This window comes from Echiichthys vipera (genome assembly GCF_963691815.1).
Source record: "Echiichthys vipera genome assembly, chromosome: 2".
In the NCBI taxonomy this organism is placed as follows: Eukaryota; Metazoa; Chordata; class Actinopteri; order Perciformes; family Trachinidae; genus Echiichthys; species Echiichthys vipera.
The window spans coordinates 22,678,362-22,700,600 of record NC_139827.1 but is presented as its reverse complement, the minus strand read 5'-3'; the positions used below and the strand labels follow the sequence as shown (position 1 = coordinate 22,700,600).

The 22,239-nt window shown below is 40.3% G+C and overlaps 1 protein-coding gene across 1 annotated transcript; it reads left to right on the top strand.

The window, feature by feature from the left end:
- The first annotated feature begins 2,994 nt into the window (after window positions 1-2,994).
- On the top strand, window positions 2,995-22,239 carry shoc2 (SHOC2 leucine rich repeat scaffold protein). Its single transcript, XM_083929764.1, has 9 exons — window positions 2,995-3,041; window positions 8,200-9,276; window positions 10,677-10,814; window positions 10,933-11,063; window positions 11,619-11,807; window positions 14,355-14,477; window positions 14,809-14,946; window positions 15,928-16,045; window positions 17,567-22,239. The coding sequence occupies exons 2-9, from the start codon at window positions 8,574-8,576 to the stop codon at window positions 17,773-17,775; spliced, it is 1,749 nt and encodes a 582-aa protein (XP_083785890.1). The 5' UTR covers window positions 2,995-3,041; window positions 8,200-8,573; the 3' UTR covers window positions 17,776-22,239.

Below are 22,239 nucleotides of genomic sequence, written 5' to 3'. Positions count from 1 at the left end.
TGACATTCTTCTTCTCTTTATTTCTCGGGCAAAGCGCTTTACTGACACCTACAGGCGGCTCCCAGGACAACACAGCTCAACATCATTTTCCCACTGTTCATTGGGTTAATTAAGAGTTTTGCATTTTTGTTGCAATAATATGTTTTTGGCGTGAGTTTAGTTAGATATATGTACTTAACTTCCATTTGCTACTTTAGCACTGGTTCTCAAACTGTGGTACTTGTACCACTGGTGGCACTCAAGATCTCTCTGGGGGTACTTGAAATAATCTCCAAAATAAAAAAGGGAACATTAATTACGAAATAAATACATAGTCGCGTTCATAAGTCACAAGCTAAACTGTGATGGAAGAGACTAAGCAGAGGTAAAATGATCGGTTTGAAAACACTGCAATCATGGCTCCAAAATGGAACTATTCAGAAGAGAAATGGGATCAGGAGGAGAATATTTAAAGCAGTCCTCCTGAAACTGAAGTCATGGCTGAAGACAGTCAAAAGTAAATAATCTTCTGGTTAAGAATAAACCTGCCTGTCTGTAGCTGAATAGTGTATATGCTACTGTATTTTAGCATTGGTCTTAGTGGTGGTACTCAAGAGAGCCTGATATTTACTGAGGTCAGAGGCGGAATAATGCACAGGCTGGCCTAAACTGCAGCCTAGGGGCCCCGGGTGTGCAGGGGCCCCGGATAGACCAGACTATTTAAAATTTTCTTAATTTACCTCACTGGGGGAAAAAACATGCCTCCCATTAAAGCCCTTATCTCTCATCTCTCTCATCTTCAACCGCTTATTCGGGGTCGGGTCGCGGGGGTAGCAGCTTTAGCAGGGGACCCCAAACTTCCCTTTCCCTTTCCTGGAACACCTCCCTAGGGAGGCGCCCAGGGGGCATCCTTACTAGATGCCCGAACCACCTCAACTGGCTCCTTTTACGCAAAGGAGCAGCGGCTCTACTCCGAGTTCTTCATGGATGGCTTAACTTCTCACCCTATCTCTAAGGGAGACTCCAGCCACCCTCCTGAGAAAACCCATTTCGGCCGCTTGTACCCACGACCGACAATGCCATCAGGACCACATCATCTGCAACAAGCAGAGACGAGATCCTCAGCCCACCGAACTGCATCCCCTCCCCACCACAACTACACCTCGATATCCTGTCCATGAAAATCACGAACAGGATTGGTGACAAAGCGCACCCCTGGCGGAGGCCAACCCCCAGCGGAACGAATCCGACTAAGAAATATGTAAAAAAATTGAGTCACTGATTGGATAGATATGGGACACATTTACCCAATCAGCTGCCATCATGTGGTTGGGTTCATATGGTCAGTTTTGTTGTCAAATGATACGTCTCTCACTGTTACTACACAGTACAGCTGCAAAATGTCAGAAAGGAAATGTGATAGTGGAGCACGAAAAAGAAAAGCACAACGACTGAAAGAACAACGGGACCAAGATCTACTAAAGAAAATGTCAAAATTGTCAGGATTTTTCAAGGTTGCAGACTCTTCTTCTGTTTAAGTGGGGTTTTCTTCTGATAAAGCAGGATTAATAATGTGGGGCCCCAATAAACAGTAGCCTAGGGGCCCATGACCACCTTAATCCACCACTGACTGAGGTGGTACGTCATGTACAAAGTTTGAGAACCACTGCATCACAGGCTTATTACAGAATTACATTTTTTATACAAAACATATATCATAAAATGTGATTCATCATTGTAGATTAAATTACCCAATACCATAATAAGTAGTTAAAATTTTCTCCAGCTCCAACAGCTTCTAAATGAAAATGTTTCTAATCTGTTAATACATCAATAATAACAGTCTAATGATAAAATAATGTAAACCTCTGAAAATGATAATTCTGCATATGTGATTACTTGCTGCCAATGTTGAAGCACTTTTGCCTTAAGTCCCCCTCCACTCAAAAAAGTGTTTTGCTAGTTGTTTCACTGACATTTTTTTTTACTTAACTGTACAGATTTATTTATTGTGACATTAGATGGCTGCTTTCACATTCATCTACTGAAGGAGGAAAGTTTCTCTGTGATCCAAGTGATGAGGATCCTGAAGCCCCCAGGGTCAAATTAAAAATATTTGAATATTCATATATTCTGAATTCTGAATTTTGTTTGATGAGTGAAGTGTATATGAGGAAGATGAATGAGAAGAATAATTATTAACAAGTTCATTGAAATTTATTGGGGAGAATCGTGCTAACACAAATTATTATTCCGAGCTGGGTATTTACAGCATATGTCTTGTGTGCCATTTCTGTAGAGCAGAGATCTTTTTTAAATAAGTCCGAAAATATGCAATGTATTATTAGCGAAGATACATTTTTGTAAAAAATAAATACAGACATTTACACAATCTTGATGATAGGCTTACTGGTTTAGAGGTAAGGTTGCCATTAAAGTAGCCATGCACAGATACAATTTAGCTGGAGGCTTCAATGTGCCTTCCATATGTATGTTTAACATTATCATATGATGTATAAATACATGAATATGTTAATAATGATCATTGTAACATCTCAGTATTGAATGTGCCATAAAAAGCTGTGTATACAGGCTTAATGCCGCCCTAACTGTTAGGCCCATGCAGTTTAATATGCAACTTAATTTAATACAATATTTGTAGGGGGTCCCTGTTTCGTCTCTTTTTCAGCTAAGGGGTCCTTGGCCTAAAAAAAGTTGAAGACCCCTGCTATATTTAAATAAAAATTGAATGCAGGGTTTATACTTGTGACGGGTTATTATTATATTTATTAATCTAACTGTTTTTATTGTTATCATTATTATAGTTAGTTTTACCATCATTATTATTATAACCACAACTGAAACAAAACACGTAATTTACTTTATATATGTAAATAAAGCCAATGTTTATCCAGGAATACTTGATTGTATTTCAAAGTCTCGTGATAACATTGGTTAGGCGTGCGAATGACGCAGTTTGGTGGCAGGGAGGGAGGGGAGCGGAGCAGCAGTGTAGGAAAAGAGGAGGAAGCAGCGAGGATGGCGGAGTCACACCGCTGAAGGTAAAACTGTTATATTATCACATTAACAGTGGACGTTTCTGCCCCCACCGCACGGTCACGCATCACTCTAGAGATAACACACTTGTCAGTCTCTTGTTACGGCGCATGTACCGTTAAAGTGTCATTCTGCGGTGCGGAGTACGGACGCACTCTTTTGTTCAGCTTCGGAATGGCCGCTGTTTTTCACAGTGTTTTCTTTTTTCCTCGGCGAATATTCAATACACGGTTACGGGTTTTTATATATTGTGTTGCAGTTAGTTCGCACCTTGTGTGCATTTAGGTGGCCGCTCTGTTGGGACATCAGCTGCCTCCTCCACCGACTGTTCTGTTCGGGTGTCTGCTGCCCGACTGCGCTCAGCTGGCTGCAGCAGAGAACTCCCCGGTCTCTTGGTCGAGCTCACGGCGGACGGGTCGGTCTCTGCACACGGGCCTACACACAGTTAGCTCTGCTTGAGATAAGGCTAACCGCTGGATGTGAGTAATATGTCAGGGAAAAGTCTCGACACCCTTTGCAGCGTCACAATATGCGTTTGTTTTCTCATATATTATTGGCTGTACTGTTACTCTTGTTGCCTCAGAATATTATATTATTGTTAAACTGCTGTTAGCTGGCGGGCTAACTGGCGTGCTAGCTGACGTTAGCACGTTAGCAGTCTGGCGTAACGACGACTGCTCTGCTGTTGACGTTTAGCTTTAAAGCTAGCTGCTTTTATTTCCTGCCTTGTTGTCAGTCGTTTTAGTAGGCTTAGCCAATGTGTTTTCCTCTTTTTGAGACTATGTACTGTAAATATTTTTCAACCAGTCAGTTTCAAGGCTGGCTTAGTTAACATTAGGCAGTTTCAGCCTACGTTAGTGGATTTTAGGGTAACAGTATCAACGTCGTCTACTATTATTTTTACACCAATGATCGAACAGTGGCACCAACCCCTGGTGTGTTTTCCTTAGGTGTTCATATTATCTAAATAAATTAATCTCGACTTGACTTCCCAACCTGATTGTTACGTTAACGGTAATCTTTTTTTCCAAGGATTTGTCATTGGCACACGTAGCGATCCAGCTAACTGAGCTGCGTCCTGTGTAGGGTTGTGTAGTAGCAGTCTTAGCCGATAGCTGCCACCTCACCTCTGGTTTTCTATCCCCCCACACCCCCAGTGTTACACGGATAACAGGACAGGTTATTCCCGGTTATACTATTATTGTACTGAATGCAGCAGTAACAAGAAGAGTTGGATTGGGTTTGAAATATTCACTAAATCCGAATTCGTGGGGCATCTTGTCATGTCATAGCAGTTTATTTTCTTACATTTGCTGGATTGTATTCTCTGATTGGCCAACATTGGTGCATTTCTTATGTAATCACAACGGCAATGAAAATGGCCAAATAAAAGCATGAACAGACAGTTCTGCTTGGGCCCAAATGCACTAGCTTTGTGAGATTTGTCAGGCCCAGGTTAATGGAAACGTCATTAGTCTCTGTGGGTTGCAAGTGCCATGAAGTCCAAGTGTTTAGTAGCGCTTTATGGTTGGGTTAGTGTTGATGGGGTATGCATTAGCTTTTCTCTATATGTAATCAATTATTAATATTAAATCATTAAATACTTGCAATTTTTGTCGTAACACTTGCCTGTTGAATTAACACTCCCCATTGTTTTGAGCAGCATATGACATAACAGCGTCTTTAAAATTATTTATCCACATCGGAATACTGAACAGTGGGGGATGCCGATTTAAAGGCTGTGAACTAATTCAGAGCATCCATCAATAGTTTAGTCTTGTGGTTTAAAAAAAACATTTAATTGTATGTTCACCAAGTGATAATGTGGTTCTGTGCACAGATAATGGTTTATTTCATCTCTGCATATTCCTTCCCTTATGCTCAGAAGTGGGCACTGCCTAAACTTGTCAGGGATGGAAATGTTACTGAACATTATGAACCCCTGGTTCTGTAGTTCTCTAACACAGACACATCACGTATTTAAAAAATGTAACTAAGGGCGCACTCACACTGTCCTTCCGCACCAGGCCAAAACAGGTTTTGCGGGTAAAGTCTAGTGCGTTTGACCAGTGTGAGTGCAACCACTCCGCACCTAGCTGCGGCCAGCTGGCCATCCACGGCCCGTTTGAGAGAGGTGGGCTTTTGTAGAGCGCGTTTGCACATGTACGAGCACGAGCGTGCGCACATGTACGAGCACGACGCCTACGGCGGCTCTCACGTCATTTATGTGCGCCTGTTCGGACATAGAAAAAAAAGACGGACCATGCGCGGACATTTAACAACAACAACAACAATGGCGGCTAAAGGTTCACGTTGGTGTGATGCGGAGGTGGAGTGTTTACTGCAGATTTGGTCGGACGAAAATATTCAAAAACAGTTGGACAAGACGCACAAAAACTCAGAGGTCTATGGAAAGATTTGTGAACGCATCACGATGACGTCAATCAATGTGTGTGATGTGTTACGGCGTGATGGCGTATAGGCAGGCAAGAAGCATTCACGTGAGGCCCAGGAAGTGTGAGTACAAGCAGGCCTGGGACGTGGGGCACTGGCCCAGATGAGCCAAGCCGTGTTTTATCATGATTGTCCCATCTCCACCGCGGCCCAGGCCTGGCCTGAACTCACATTACTGGGACAAGATCTGGGCTGCAGCACGGTTGCTTCTTGCTTATAAGTCATTATCCCTCAGAGTTTTTGTTCTGTCCAACTGAATATTCTCATCTGACCAAATCTGCAGTAAACACTCTACCTCTGCATCAGACCACCGCAAACCCTTTGACGGCATTTTTAAAAATGTCCGTCGCGGGGAACAGTTGTATATAAATAGTCTCAGGGCCGCAATCTAAGCTCATACATGTGTGCATGCTCATGTTTGCACATGCGCATCGTGCTTTACTAAAGCCCACCTCTCTCAACCGGGCTGTGGCCAGGAAGTGTACCGTGCGTATACACAGAACAGTTGTAATCACACTGGTCAAACAAACTAGACTTTAGCAGTGAATCGTGCTTGGGCACGGTAAGAATGGTAAGTGTGAGTAGACCCTAGGAATGCGCTTGATTTGGTTTGGTTAATATTTTGTACTCATGAACTGGCTAAACAATGACCAAGAATTCTGCATGGGTTACTAAGCTTGATTTGCCCCAAAAAAAATCAATATTGATAAGATAGTCATGAATGTCATCACAAATGTAACATTAACTCGGAAATGAACTCACTCAATTGGAGGTTAAACTTTTCTTCTGGTCTTGTTTGGTCTTTTTATTAAGTAAGTACAGAAACATCTGTACAGATAATGTTTACACCCAGCTTGTTATAAATGGTATGATGTACCAGTGCAGGGACATAGAGAGAACAACCATAAAAGGAAGTTGCTTGCACAGTTAGGTTTAGATGGCCCCAGCAGTTGGGCTGGCCTGGTTATTCTCATTTTATGTGAATATTTTTTTGTACACAGGTATGCCCATTACAATCAGTGTTTGACGTTCATTCTCTTATTTATCATGGTCTGAAAGATCAGCATATACCTATTTTGTTTTACAGAACCAACTGTCAAGTATTCTCTCATGTTAGGGGTGCTGCTATTGACTCCACTTTTCTTTTAACCCAAAGGTCATATGACCTGTTGTTGTGGGGACTTCGTGCTTTGAAGGCCGCTTCTAAAGATTACTCTCAGCAGTCCTAACCTTTTCACTTAGCTCTGATCCTGAGCCAAACCTGCCTCTCTTTTTGCCATGGCTTAGCATGTACTAGTGCAGGAGAGCTTACACAGTCACCGAGGAACAACAGCAACAGAGACTAAACACAGACTAAACAGAGACATGCTGCCAGAGACATTCTGGCTTAGTTTGTCATGTAAAGATCCAAAGAGTTAAGAGTTTTGTCCAGATGTCTTTGGGACATAAATTCAATATGATTCTTGCATTACATGCTTTATAGAGGATGGTTAAATAGCTGAATGCATGTTTAGGTGGGGCCATAGTTTTACAGTAATGTCAACACCAGCTGGGTCATGTTTGTTTAGTAGGAGTAAGTTTGTGCGAGGTTATGCACAGTACATTCAACAGATTTGCTGAGATTGGCACATCATGGTACCGTCACAACCTACCAAACCTGTTGAAGTTTTTTTTGTCTCATGCATAAGGAAGAATATTCTCATAATATGGAAGAATTGGGGGTTAGTGCTACCTTTTGATTGTATTTCTTTCTACATAATGCAGCTTACATTGCACCTTTAGCCCATAGCAGGCCCGACTGAAGTTAGCTCAAATGATAATATATTGAAATATATTTGTAATATTTCTTATATGATCCTAGAGTGCATAATATCTGTTGAGAGATGAGTGCCAGTGTGGATATGTTGAGGCAGGAAGGCTTGGACAGGCTCTATTTTCCAGCATGAAAAAGTTTTCAACTAACAGCAGTTCTTTCATGGTGTGGTTCGCCTGCAAAACTTTGCAAAAATAGGCTCAAACAAGGAAATTGTCAATGGTGGACAGTGTCCCTGCACGCATCACTTGCTGTCGCATGTCGTCCATTGGAAAAGAATTGTGCCAACGTAGCCGGTACTATTCAATTAAAAAAAAAAAATCAGTGTTTCATTCTGAGGCGGTGCACTGTTGTGAGTACATGAATGAGGCAAGTGTCTGTGGTTAGTTTACATGTCTATAGTAACTGTAGGGCAGTAAGTGTCTGTTATCCACAGGTGAAGTGAAAATAACTCAAAACAGATCGTTGATGCCATTTTGCCCTCATTGTTCTCTGTGAAGTTTGCTGGAAATGTTGCACTGTAGCCACAGTGTGTTTTCAGACACCATCGCTTGTTAGCTGCCAGTCATTTTGTAATTTAGGGGGCATTTTGGCCTTGTTTGTCAGTCATAATTTTGTTTTAATGAATGACTTTTGGTGTTCTTCATTACTGCTTTGGAAGACGTCGTTCTTTGTAAATGCTGTGCTATGGTTGTTTGAAGGTGATTCGTGTGATTTCCAAAAGTAATTTACATTTGAGATCAGAATTAAACATGGTGGTAGAATGAGTCTGTTTGTGGAAGATTTATATATATATATATATATATATATATATATATATATATATATAAATAAATGAACATATATATAAAAATAATGAGATATTAATGAGATATTACTTTTCTTTCCTCCAACAGCAAATCAACAGCACATCTTATCGGGGGATAAAAAAACCAAACCTTGATGACCTTTGCATCCTGAAACAACTTGTATCCGAAGGTCCTGGGATTGTATGACGTTCAAACACTTAAGCATGTGGCCCATGGGTGCCACAGCTCAGCTACTTCAAAGGATTTTTTCTCCCATGGCATTTTAACAAAGGAACAGTATCAAAAGTATCCAAAAAACTTTGGATCACAAGGCCTTTATTTCAAGTATAATCATAAATGTGTGGACCTGTACAGGGATGTTTTCTGTAAAAGCCTCCTTGGCTGTCTGTGTCCCTTTTTTCCTGAATAAGTAACTGGACAAAAGAGACTCCCATGAGCAACTCTGCAGGAGGTTCGTCGACATGAGTAGTACTTTAGGCAAAGAAAAAGATTCGAAAGAAAAGGACCCCAAAGGTGGTCCAGCTGGGAAAGAAAGGGAAAAGGAGGGCAAGGCTCTAGCCGGCTTAGTCAAGGATGGTGGCAAAGAAACGAAGACCAAAGGGAAAGATGCCAAAGAAGGAAAGAAGGACACCAGCGGCTCAACGCCAGGTGTTGCCTTCTCTGTTGACAATACGATAAAGCGACCAAACCCGGCACCAGGTACACGCAAGAAGTCCAGCAATGCTGAGGTGATCAAAGAGCTTAACAAGTGCCGGGAGGAGAACTCAATGAGACTGGATCTATCTAAACGGTCCATTCATATGCTGCCCACTTCCATTAAGGAGTTGGCGCAGCTGGCTGAACTCTACTTATACAGCAACAAGCTGCAGAGCCTGCCGGCTGAGGTGGGTTGCCTATCAGGCCTGGTCACTTTGGCTCTGAGTGAGAACTCCTTGACCAGTTTGCCTGACTCCCTGGACTCTCTTAAGAAGCTTCGAATGCTCGACCTCCGGCACAACAAGCTCAGAGAGATACCGGCTGTTGTCTACCGGCTGACATCTCTGACCACGCTGTACCTGCGCTTCAACCGCATCACAACAGTGGAGAAGGACATCCGAAACCTATCCAAGCTCACTATGCTCAGCATTCGTGAGAACAAGATTAAACAGCTGCCTGCAGAGATAGGTATGTAAAGACAGGAAAATTCCTCAAATTTAAGCAAGATGCCAAACTTTTTGGTATTGATAAATAGACTTGAACTTCTATAGAGCCTTTCTAGTCTTTCAACCTATCATGGCACTTTAACGCTACTTGCCCAATTCACCCTTTCACACAGACAATCGTACACTGATGGCAGAGGCTGCCATGCAAGGTGCCACCTGCTCATCAGAATTTAATCTAATCTAACCATTCAGAAGCACATTCACACGCTGACACCAACATTTAGCCAGTGGTGATTTCCACCCAGAGTGCAAGTGCTCACCTGATTCTGTTCAGTGTACCATTATTTGGTCTCGCTTTGCCAGACCATACTCCAGCACTGGCTTTACGGCTTGACCTTCTGGTATAGGGGAGAAAACGGTCTGGGCTCCACTGTTGTTTAATGGCGCTACTCTAAGCAAAACTTCTTATTTTTCAATCATCCAGTGTTTTTTTACCGGCAGGTGAGCAGGAAGATTCAGTCGCATGTGCCCTTCACTGCGTGACACAAAGCCGGTTGAAAATCGCCAGTTTTCCCTTAAGTTGCTTGCACGGTACAAACGAATGCTGAACATGACATTTATTAGGTGACCACAATATTACAATCAACTATGATGAAGTGAAAACTCACCGTTAGAGTCAAAGCACTGAGACTTTAACAAAGACAACACCCAAAAACACGGTCACAGCTATTTTAATGTATGGCCTAGCCTTTATCCTCACGCTAGCACGCCAATCACTCTGTCAATCACAAGGTAACCACGCCCCTAAATGATACCCTGCTTAGAACTTCTGTCTCTAAGGACCGGCACCAAAATCAACTCTGGACTGTCTCCGGGCCTTGATTCTCCTGACATTATCCAGGGTAAAATTCAAATGGCTTAAACTACGTCCATCTTTATTATACAGTCTATTGGAGATGCTAATGCCCCAAATGCAGCAATAATGCTCTTGCACAATAGATAGGGGAGTTGGCGGGAGTGGTGCCAGATGTCAGGCTTTATACCCACACTTTAAATCCAGTAGGACAGACTAAACATCCTTATATTATGCTGGGACCTAGCACTAATGGTCATCATGGTCAGTACACACCCTTCTTCAGATCCAGCAGAAATACATATCTAACTGTTCCCATACAGTTTACTGAATGTTGAAGCAATGAATCCAGTGTATCCAGTGCACAGTCTGCTTTGGTATAAAAACTATAATGGAGAGTTTGGGCTAATGTAGTGTGATAGGTTTTCGTTAGCTATGCCCAGTGCCATTCTTATTTGTGAAGAGAGAATGGGATAAATGAATGGATGTCTGATGAAAGGGTGGGTTACTGAACATGCTTTCATCTTGGATTAGCTAAATATATGAGTTCTTTGTGCATTTTTCTACAGGGGAACTTTGCAACCTCATAACTCTGGATGTTGCCCATAACCAGTTGGAACACCTACCGAAGGAGATTGGGAATTGCACACAGATAACAAACCTTGACTTGCAGCACAATGAGCTCTTGGACCTCCCAGAGACTATAGGTAAAGTATATCTTGGGATTCAAAAGAAAAAATGTCTGTGACTACAACTAGGTTTGATAAATGTTCCAAAGGTAAAACATTTTTTTATTATAGATTTGTTTTTCTTTTGTTGTTGTAGGCAATCTGGCAAGCATAAATCGCTTAGGTCTGCGATACAATAGATTGTCAGCCATCCCCAGATCATTAGCCAAATGTCGAGAACTGGAGGAGCTAAACCTTGAAAACAACAACATTTCGGTGTTGCCAGAGGTAAGTGGACCCAAAAACTTCATCTAATTTCAAACATATTTGCTACATAATTGCAAATAATGATAATATGCAATGCTCTTGAAAATGCAAAAACAAATTGACAAACAGCAAACTCATGCTGGAGACTCAACCCTCTGTATCCACGCTCTAAAATTCATACTCATCTAAAATACAAGTTGTAATCTGATACGGTTCTGATACAAATGTGCCAAATTTCTGTTGATACTAGCCAAACTGAGTATGGAGTTGAGAATGTTTGTAGAATGAAGTATAAGGACCAAGCATGGCTCATAGTGTGTGAACTTTTAATGAGAGGTAAACGATACAATATATGTGTATTCTGAAGTGTTTAGTTGATAATTTGATAGATGTTCAATAGACTCTAACAAAGAGTAAAATATATTATTTCTGAAATCTATCTAACTTGCCGCTCTAAAAAGCCAGCATGTTTTACAAATATAAATCGTTAATGGGGAATATACGACTTGAAGAAAAGTATTTTTGGTTTAACTCATGCTTATAGCTTCTGTCATGTCTGTTGCTCTGCTTAACCAGGGACTACTGTCAAGTTTGGTCAACTTGACCAGTCTAACACTGGCGAGGAACTGTTTCCAGTCGTACCCTGTGGGTGGACCATCCCAGTTCTCCACCATCTACTCCCTCAACATGGAGCACAACCGCATCAACAAGATCCCCTTTGGTATCTTCTCCAGGGCCAAAGTGTTAAGCAAGCTTAACATGAAGGTACATATGCATGTTTATCTATGAAATTAGTGAGGTCAATCCTTAAGTCAACTGTAGATTTGCACAGTATGCCGATACTAGAAAGGTACCACGGTACCCAGCCGTTAAAAACAATACTTTTTCACGTTTTATTAGTATCGGTACTTAATGAACTTTGTGCGACAGCGGAGCAGCGTGTCTGTGTGCAGCTCCTCTCTGCTTCATCACTGCCTGCAGCCAGAGTGGGCCTGGTTTCATAGTGACATGTCATTTACAGAGCGCACGCTTAAATTGCCGACAGTTAGGGCAAGCCCACGGACACCACAAAGCCCATCTGACCAACGACCAACTTGGAGAAACATCGAGCTGACAGACGTGGAGTTTTTCAAAGAGTCCAGAGAGCTGCGGGTTAGAGATAGATAACTTAAATGTCCCTGGAAGTGAACTTTTTTCACCATCAGTTGCATGAGGCAGTCAGGGGTAAAGCTAACTGTTTAACTGTATGATGTGGTTCAAACATCTCTGTATGCTAACACAATGTTCACACTGGTGACATTAACTTTACCATAACATGCACTGGTGTTTACAAGTATGTTGATCAACAACACAACAATGCCAAGAACCTTAAATTGGCCAAAGAATTGTCCAGAAAATAACAAACATGTTCTCGTTTTCATATGTCCATATTCTGTGACATGGCTGCAGCAGCTTCAATTTTTTTTAATTATTTGGACCTTTTTAGGTTTGAGTGTTTTAATTAATAAAAATAAATAAATAATCATAAGTTCCATATTCTATCATCTAATATTTAATTCCATTACTTTAGATGATATCTTAGTTTTATAGCGTGGTATCGTTTCAGTGTCAGTATCAGGTTATTTTTAGGCAGGTATCGTACTGAAGGCTACAGATTCTGTGATTAATAGGTTGTTTTTTGACAGCAGACATTAACATTTAATTTGGGCTAAACGATTTGAGGAAAATATTTAATCGACAGATATTGCATTTACCCTTTTTTTTTAAGTCGAGCTTCAGTTGAGAGATTTTCTGAGTAATAATCGATTTAGAAATGCAGATTTAAAACATGGTGACAATAATAATTTCTTCCAACATGTTCACATTCTCCAGCCATCGTAATACTCCTCATTTCTAAGATCCGTCTCAACCTTTTTCTACATTCTGCGTAGAGTTCTGGGAAGGCAACTTGACTGAAGTATGTATGAGAGGGAACTGCATATCTTTTATCCAGTGTTCGGAGGATATTTTGAAATCCCTCTTTGGCCGCCGTGTAAAGGGCGATAATGTCTTCAGGGAGGTAGTGAATTATGGTCTTTATCTCATGGTGGGCCCTTTTCATACAGAGTTACTATCGCAAAAGACACGTTAATTTTTTTTTTTTCCGAGAATATAATAAATTTGTGGGGTTGTCGCACTTTGTTGCAACTATAACACAACAAGCCTTGCACAGTACCTTCTTTTGAAGCACGCCTGTCCTCTCGAAACCAAAATAACTTCCCGACATTGTTTGTGATTCGGCTGAAGCCATTTTCCACACTGATTCATCGCTTTTACACGAGGAGCAAGGCACTTCTGATTGGTTAGCATGACTAAGCATGACTGTCACAAAAAGGGATTCACAAATCGCGATTTCGATCATCAAGCGATTAATAGTCCAGCTCTACTTTTCATAATAGAAATCACAGGTGGTGTATAAGGTGTATAACATGAATGCTAACTCTGTTCTATTCAAGTGTCTCAGTGAACCAGCATGCACATTACTATGAACCTGAAACTAAAGCAGCTAAATTCAGCCATCGTATATGTTTTTTTATATACATCTATAAACTTCCTGCTGCGGCATGTCAAAATATCTTCAGTGAAAAAAGGCGTGTTCGAACATGTAACCTTGGATTGGACCTTCTTATCATACCTGAGCTATACTGTCAGACACAAAAATTATGCATGCACATGAGTGTTATAGAAGTTTTAAATGTTACCATATGTAATCCACTGTCTTGTACGTCTTCAGTATCGTGTAGTGTTGACTAGACTAAATTTATAATAAAACTGAGGAGGTACTTTGAAATTACAATCAGCTTTGTCCACTTCTAAGAGCATTTATTCTTGAAGGTGGGTTATGAATCTCTACTTCATAGTGAGAAGTAGTGTGGGAAATCCTGAAATGAAATACTGCGTTAACATGTAGTGCACAGAAAGTTACACTTCATGATGGCTGTTAAATGCCAGTTGTGCCACTTTCATTTAACACTGGAGTGGATCTGCTTCGGAAAAGCGCCCATGTGCTCATACATGTTGTTCAGAACTAAGGCCGTCTCAGTAGCACCTCTGTCGAAGTTTGTATTGGCCTTAAGCCAGGCATGCGCAGCCATTAAAAACCTTTAACTTGATGTAGTTTTGATCTTCACTGGAAACTTTGTTTTTCTGGCACAAGGTAACACAGCTGGCATAGTGCGCCGGTCTACTCCGCCTCTTGAACAGCCCTGCCCTTGTGTTGAGCCTCTGAATTGCAACTTATTTTGCCAATAAAGGTGCCCTTGTCTTTTTCAGGACAACCAGTTAACATCTCTGCCACTGGACTTTGGCACATGGACCAGCATGGTTGAGCTTAACCTGGCCACCAATCAGCTGACAAAGATCCCGGAGGACGTCTGTGGTTTAGTCTCTCTGGAGGTGACTCTTTCATTCACACATAGTAGGAATTTATGCACTGTACTGTACTGCGGTACCCACTGAGTTTGGTGAATAAGTGGAAAGTCCCATTATTTTGAAATTAAATTGATTTTATTATTTTTAAACATGAATATTAATGTAGCAGTGCATCGGGAGTAGCATACCCTCTTTTTTATTTTCATGGTTTTACTTGAATCAATTTTAATGGATTATTTGACATAATTTGGGTCAGATATAATAATGTTGTGTCAAGAGTGATTGCTTTATTGCTTGTGTCATGAAGATACCAGACTGTTTATTTTTGTGAAAAACCTTGTCATTGTCTTCACAGGTGCTAATATTGTCCAATAATCTTCTCAAGAAGTTGCCACATGGTATTGGGAATTTGAGAAAGCTACGGGAGCTCGACTTAGAGGAAAACAAGTTGGAATCTCTACCAAATGAAATTGCTTATCTTAAAGATTTACAGGTAAGTTTTCCAGAAATGCAGTTCTCTCCTAGCCTGGAAACCGGATCAAATATGAATCAAGATTGTGGTACTGTTTTAAGAAACACATTTCACTGCACTGTTTAGCTGTAATTTGAAAGAGTTTGTGACCCGGCTGCTTCAAAATGGACCAAGCACCGCCGCATCTTCGCTGCCCTGGTTGGGTGTTGGTGGTTCCAGCTGCATCCAGAGGCATTTTGCTCAGCACTGTTGTACTGAATAACCACTGTGGAAATCAGAAATGAACTCAGAGGTTCCAGACGAATACTCCTTTTCGAATTAGTTTTGCAGTGCCAGATGGTTCTCACCATTATTCCTGAAGCTCTTTATTATTGTTTTTTACAGAATTTTGTAGTATCTTGTTTGTATCTGTTGCTATGGAAAACAACAACAACGTGAATGTACGAAAGTATAAAGATCTTAGCTGCTGCTTCTTGCTTTTAAAGGTAGGCTCATTTTCAGTTCATGGCTGAGGAGGCCTTTAAGTGAATTTGTAGGATAACACACCGCAGCAGAGGGCGATGCATGTCTCTATGTTGCAGTAAATGAAGGTGGATTTTTGCTTTCAGTATATTTTGGCCTATGTTTTCGCTCTAACAACGGACCAGTAACTAGAATCAGGAACAAATGAGAACCTGAATAAGGAAGCAAAATCACAGTTGGTATAAACTCAATCTAAACAATACCCAATTGTGGGTTAAAAGATCCTCAAAATGATAAAATATAATTACAGCGAATAGTCGAACCCATGGTTATATAAAAATCATTTGAGTTTAAGGAACAGGATGTGTTCTGGACATGCTGTTGACTCATTAGATACTCCACAGTTCTCTGTGAGGACAATGGGGCTGGATAAAACATGTTGATTGTAATAATACTCTATATTACTGTGATTGGTAAATGCAGTTCCCATTTCAACAAACCATTTTGAGAAAATAAACTATGCTCATACTCTCTCTTTAGAAACTGGTGTTGACAAATAATCAGCTGACCACGTTACCCCGAGGCATCGGCCACCTCATCAACCTGACGCATCTTGGTTTGGGGGAGAACCTGCTGCAACACCTCCCAGAGGAGATTGGTAAGTACTTCACTCAAACCCCTAACTACTTAGATCAGTAATATGCTCAGTCAGTCTGTTCAGGGCTGGAAAAATGTTACGGTACTACTTAAAGGTGTTTCAGTGATGGTGGAGAACCAGAGCTGATCTGGGATGCTTCGTTGCTGTTTGACTAAAACCTCAATCTTACATTCTGGCATGTAATTCTGTCAAAACTGATTATTATTTCAAATTAAAAAATAAATAAATAATCAAAATCAACTCAGTGTTTTGTAGTGGCAATGGCAATCTAAAGCTGAAGTGTGGCCTACGCATTGTTTACACGTGATTAGTTAATACTAAAGCACACATGTTGGCTACTATCTTTTTTTATTTGTGCAGTTAACTTTTTTTGAAGACTTGGCACTTTTTTGAAAATTTTACAAATTAATTGCTGCTTTTTAAATTTAAAGTATACCATTGTTTCCTAGAAAAAAAGCTAAATTTAACCATGAGGGTTTAAGAGCTTAACAACATGTCTCACCTCTGATCCTCCCTCCGAGTGATTGGTCCAGGTCGGTGACTGCTAAGGTTAAGAGTTAAGCCAGAGATTAAAATGGGCGGAGGAAAAAGCTGAAGGCAGATGTATTTTTAGAGTATACAGACTGGACCCAGAATTGAATTATATACCTGTGTCTCGGAGGTATGTAGGTTGCCATATAAAACACCTACAGCTCGATACATTATTAGTATGACAGTATACAATGTTAATTTAAACAAAGGACCCCTACAGTAAAAAAAAAACCTCATGATACAAATAATTGCTACAACAGTACAGTGTCATAAGAGCTGAAACTGAGCTGGTTGATGGACAGATTTAATCACCAACTACTATATTTTGGTAATTACCAGATGCGACAGTTACATTGGTATTTTTTTGAGTCTGTGTTTGTGTGTGTGTCATCATGTCAAACTGTGGTCCTGGAGACACCCACTGTAGCAGGAACTAACACAGAGGCCGTTTTGAGGTGTTTATATGTCTGTCTGTCTATGGACGATAGTGTTGCAACTATGCAAGATACAGTCATGGACTTTACAGATGTGTAGCTGAGATCAAAATGTAGTTGAGATCAAAATGAAGGCCCTCAGTATCATGAGTCAGTAAATGATGTTGTGATGCATTAAGATATAGTATACTGTTTCATAAATGTATTTAACCCTCCAGTCCTTATCAATATAGTGGCATGAAGCCCTCTGCTGAGAGTGCCGCCCAGCAGTCATTCGCAGGAGCCACCACCTTAGCAGAAAATGAGCTTTGATCGCAACATCCTAGTGCAACTTCTACCATGCAACAAAGTTTACAATCACGGAATCACAGCACAATTTAGTATAACAAAGTAATTACTCCATCAATGGTGAAGAGGGGCATTTTTTTATTCCCAAAAATAGTATTTTATTTAAATGAATTGCTGGGTGGCTGTTGGTTTCAGACCCCGTTTCCCTGTATGAGCGCATCAGCTTTATCACATGCCTCAACTAACAGTAACGGCTGTCTGTCCTCAGGCACACTGGAGAACTTGGAGGAACTGTACCTCAACGACAACCCCAACCTGCACAGTCTCCCGTTCGAGCTGGCCCTCTGCAGCAAGCTGTCCATCATGAGCATCGAGAACTGTCCCCTCAGCCACCTGCCGCCCCAGATTGTCGCGGGAGGCCCCTCCTTCATCATCCAGTTCCTCAAGATGCAGGGACCATACCGTGCCATGGTCTGAGCCAAAAGCAGCTTGGTCTCAGCCCCACTTAACTCCAAACCCTCCAGTTGCTCTGCACCGCCTCGCCTGCCCGCCCCATTATGTGTATCATATACTGTAAAGAAAACAGACTCGCCATAGTCGGTGTCAGGGGCAAATACAAGAAGGAGGATGAAGAAGAAAACCTTTCTTTCACCATCCTTGGGCAAAAAGTAGGTGACTCGTTGGAGACGTGACTTCTGTGTTACTCCAGAGTTTATCACAGTCATTTTAGGACCCAACCACCCCCGCTCATGTTTCATTCCGAATCATACAAGAGGAAAATATTTCCATCTCTTTGCCAAAACTGAAGATATATAAAGTTATATATATATTGAGTAACTGTGAGCTAAGTGGCAAGTCTTTTAACCATATAAACCGTGCTCCCATTGCCAATGTATTTACAGTAATTACAAGCATCTATTATGTGAGCAAGGATACAATTGTATGCAAAAACAAACAAAAAAGTCTTTGAAACTTCACATTTACTGCTGCTGCCGCCGTAATTTTAACTTTGTCATCTTGTTATATTTTCTTTTGATATTCACTTTTTTTTTTTTTTACATCACCTTCGCTCAAGATAACTTATGTCAACTGCTTCTTGACCGTAGAGAACAAAGGTCTAATGATGGTGTGTTTTATAATTTCTTTTTTGTATTTTCATTCTTTCTTTTTTTTTTACCTTTTATGTTTATTTTTAAAAACTGTGCCTATGTTTAGAGTGATCCAGTGGCTCATTTCTAAACAAAATTGTCCATGAGAATACAAAGATATAAATTATTTCAATAATTCTTTTTTATTACTGCTGTTTTGACTTTATTTTTTCCTTTTTTGTGTTCCTTTTGCTGTTGTATTAATCAGTTAAAGCAAGTGATATCAGTTGTAAAGTAGGTTGATTGGAGATCTTTTTAACAGAAAGCAGCAGTAGTTGTTAAACATTAGGCTAGTAATGTATAGTATGAGAAATGCCAATCATACATGCTTGAAAAAAAGCAAGATGGACTTTTCTCCAAAACGGGTGGTGCTGTGACCCCCGTCGATGTTGCTTTTGCGTCTCAAAAAGGTATTGGAAAAGAGGTGATGGGATAAATGATGAGATGTTTTATATATGTATACAAATCCTGGTTGTTGCCATGAGTGCAATTTTTAGTTATTTTTACTGATTTGATATTATCTTCAGTGTTGGGCTTCAGAGCTGTCATTCAATTGATCATTGACCAACATATCAAGCATTTAAAAGAAGAATTATCTGGAGCAAGATATGAGTGTGTCAGAGCTTCAAAAATAAAACATTGACAGGTAACACTTCCTTTTTTTTGTTAATATCCTTAACCTTTCTGTATTTCTTTTTTTTGGCAGGGTCTCCTAAGAATCTTAATTACATGATGGAAAATGTTCCCTTGATTTAGATTTGTAATTTAATTTGTTTAATATCTTTTGTCCCACACTGTCCCAGCAATGCTGCTGCTCTTATGCACTTTTTAACAAGACATTGGCATCCTCTATATTAAGAAAAAACACACAGTAGCCTCTCATTGGTTATTTTGAATGGGGGCATTTTGTTTCATAAAGTATTTTATCTGTTAAACAAAGGGTTTATCATGTAAATTTGTATCAATTATATAAATGTTGAGTTTAGCGGGCTCAGAATATAAGTCAGTAACTTTCTTTGGGGAAGTTTTATCCTGTCAATCTTAAGGTGACTTGCTCTGGAGCTGTAAAAGGGTCTCTGTGTGGCTGAGATGTTTTAAGATTCACATATCCTGCTTTCTCCATTGCAAGCGAAATGGCTTATTGCGGTTCAGATCAGCGTTGTTTATTTTAAATCAATTTACATTGAGTGTTTTGTTTCTTTCTAAATGATGAAATGTGTATTCAGTTAGTATTATTTCAAGTGACTGTACATTAAAAATCCCAACAAAAGGTTATCAAACCAAACTTTTTTTATTTTGAAAATGTTTTGCATCCCAGCTCTATATCCAATCATGATTCTGTTTTGTATTGAAACGTGTGGTTCGACTCTTTTTGCAGCAGCAGCAGCTTGTGTGTTTTAGTGGGCTGAGTGCTGAGCGCCGCAGCTCACCTCGGGGTGGGGCCGGGTCGTGGATACGATGTACTGCTGCTTCTAATTTACCAGCAAAACCTGTTGCTGCTTTTTTTCGTGGACTGAAACATATGCTGTACAAGACAGGGGGAGCCGGGGAGAGCAGGAGGCGGGCAGCGATCCACTCCCAACACTGATACAGACTTCACTCAAAAACCCGACGAGGGACAAATCCACTGACCTTTTCGATTTGGCGTCAGGTTCGGTGGTTTTCTCACCAGATCAAATCGTTTGGACACAACGATGAGACAACACAACAAGGTGCATATTTGAGCTTAACGCAGTTACAGTACAAGACTGTCGGAAAAAGACAAAACAAAATTGTAAAAAGGGCTTTCTGTGTTCACGCTCAACAACACACCGGAGGCATTGCATTCCTGGGTTTTCTATAAAAGCTTTGGAAGTTTCTTTTTTTGTGTATTTACTTTTAGCTGTAAAACAATTGTGTGAAAAATGCCTTCAACAAGTACTCAAAAAGTGAGATGTGCATTAGGTATGCAGCGAGAGTGCTGTGACCCATTTTTACATTGTCTCTCTGTTTTTACTTTTTTCATGTGCCATTTTGCAAGGTAGAGAATGCCAGTGTATGAAGACGCAAAGGATAATGGGAGTTTTCAGAGAATCTGAACTGGGCTAATCAACCAGAGAGCATTTATCAGATCCTGGAATGTAGTTTTAATGTGCTGTGGAGGAGAGGGAGTTAAGGGTGACTTCTTGGATCAAAAATGATGACAACGTATTGCATACTGGTGCATCCAAAATAATTGAAATATAATTGGTGTTTATTTTTCTATTGTCTGTGATTTAAGGCCGTTAAGAGCATTGCAGAATCAAAGTCCTTTCGCTCCTTTTGCTTTTTATTCTGGATCATACAACTTGTCTTTTTCTTGCCTGGTTATTTTGTACAGGAAACAAGCATGTTGATCACATATTTGACATGATTTGTCTGGGTCAGAATCAGACGTTTTTGCATAGAGGACTTGGAATTTAGTGGCTTTTTGGTGTACCTGCAAATGCTCCCTTTTTGTATATTGCAAAGGGTATTGAAGCATTGTGTGGCAATGCTTATCCTACTTAATCTACATTGACAAGCAGCCTTAATGGTCTTTTTTTACGTGTTTGTTTGGCTATTACTTGTGTCTATGGCCAATGACTGTACTTGATGACAAGCAACTGGTCGTTACCATGTAAATTTGGGTCTAGTTTCTTTCTGTCTTATTTTTCCTTTTACTCTGTACAGCAATCTGACGTTACAGTAGACTCAGTATTACAAAATCTGTAATGTGATGAGAGATTTACAAATGACAAAGTGCAATGGAAGATAATGCCATTATGCTATCAAGTGGATGTGCATTAGCTTGCGTCTCACTTGTCTTTGGCATTAAAGGGGAATTCCACCAAAACTGACTTGCATTTTTTTCTGCAAAGGCAGAGCGTTTTTATGTTTTTCCTCATCAGGGGAAATAAGATTATGTGACATCAACGTTAATAGTTTTAAAGTTCAATAGTTTAAGTTACTATATCAATAATCTAGTGGATTTCAGAAAAGACACAAACATGAGTTTGTAGATCGTTCAGGTCGATGTTAGAACATATTCTTCATCTTGAGAGCACATAACTACATAAATGTCCACTTTTTCTAATTAAACCAATTCACTTTTGGTGGAAAAGCCTTTTTAATGTGAAGCCGCCAACTCTTTCTCCTACCTGAATCCCACCTGCACACGCAGCCACAAACACCACCCAGTCACACACCCCGCTTAAGTATCTCCATCCATTTACTTGACTGCCTTATGCGCACCAAGCAAAACCTTTATGATCGTTTGATTTAATCAACAAAGACAGATAATCCCTTTGCTTCTTTTCTTTCTTTAATGTCAGTAAAGGGATCTGGGCCTGAACAGCTGTTGAAAGCAAAGTCTTTGGGTCAGTTGTCTCTTGACTTGGGGAGCAGATGCAGACATGACTACCTCTATGTGAGTCTTCATTGCTAACCACAGTGACCAAGATCCAGTCTGAGGTGTTTCCACCTGTGTACATACAAAGCCGCGTGTTGGCAGCAGGAACTTGGATTTGGACTAGCAATTCAACCACAGTTTGTTTTACTAAGCATCCTTCTGTTGTTTTATTTTGGTTCTATGCCTTTACTAAGTATTATTTGGCAAATGAAAAAGAGGAAACATTTGTGTGCTTGGTTGTAAATGACAAACTTAATCAATGCCGCCCCATTGTAAGACATTTATCCTGAAACCTGAAATTAGTTGCAGAGTGCTACTTTGCAAATGAGTGCAAATTACCATGTTTGGTGATGTTCTGTATGTACATACATCTTTTTAACTGTT

Bases quoted from the DNA above. Each gene is read 5' to 3' on its own strand.
- shoc2 (XM_083929764.1), top strand. From the start codon at position 8,574: ATGAGTAGTACTTTAGGCAAAGAAAAAGATTCGAAAGAAAAGGACCCC. The intron at 9,277-10,676 runs GTATGTAAAGAC...ATTTTTCTACAG, and splicing joins ACAGCTGCCTGCAGAGATAG to GGGAACTTTGCAACCTCATA. The intron at 10,815-10,932 runs GTAAAGTATATC...TTGTTGTTGTAG, and splicing joins GGACCTCCCAGAGACTATAG to GCAATCTGGCAAGCATAAAT.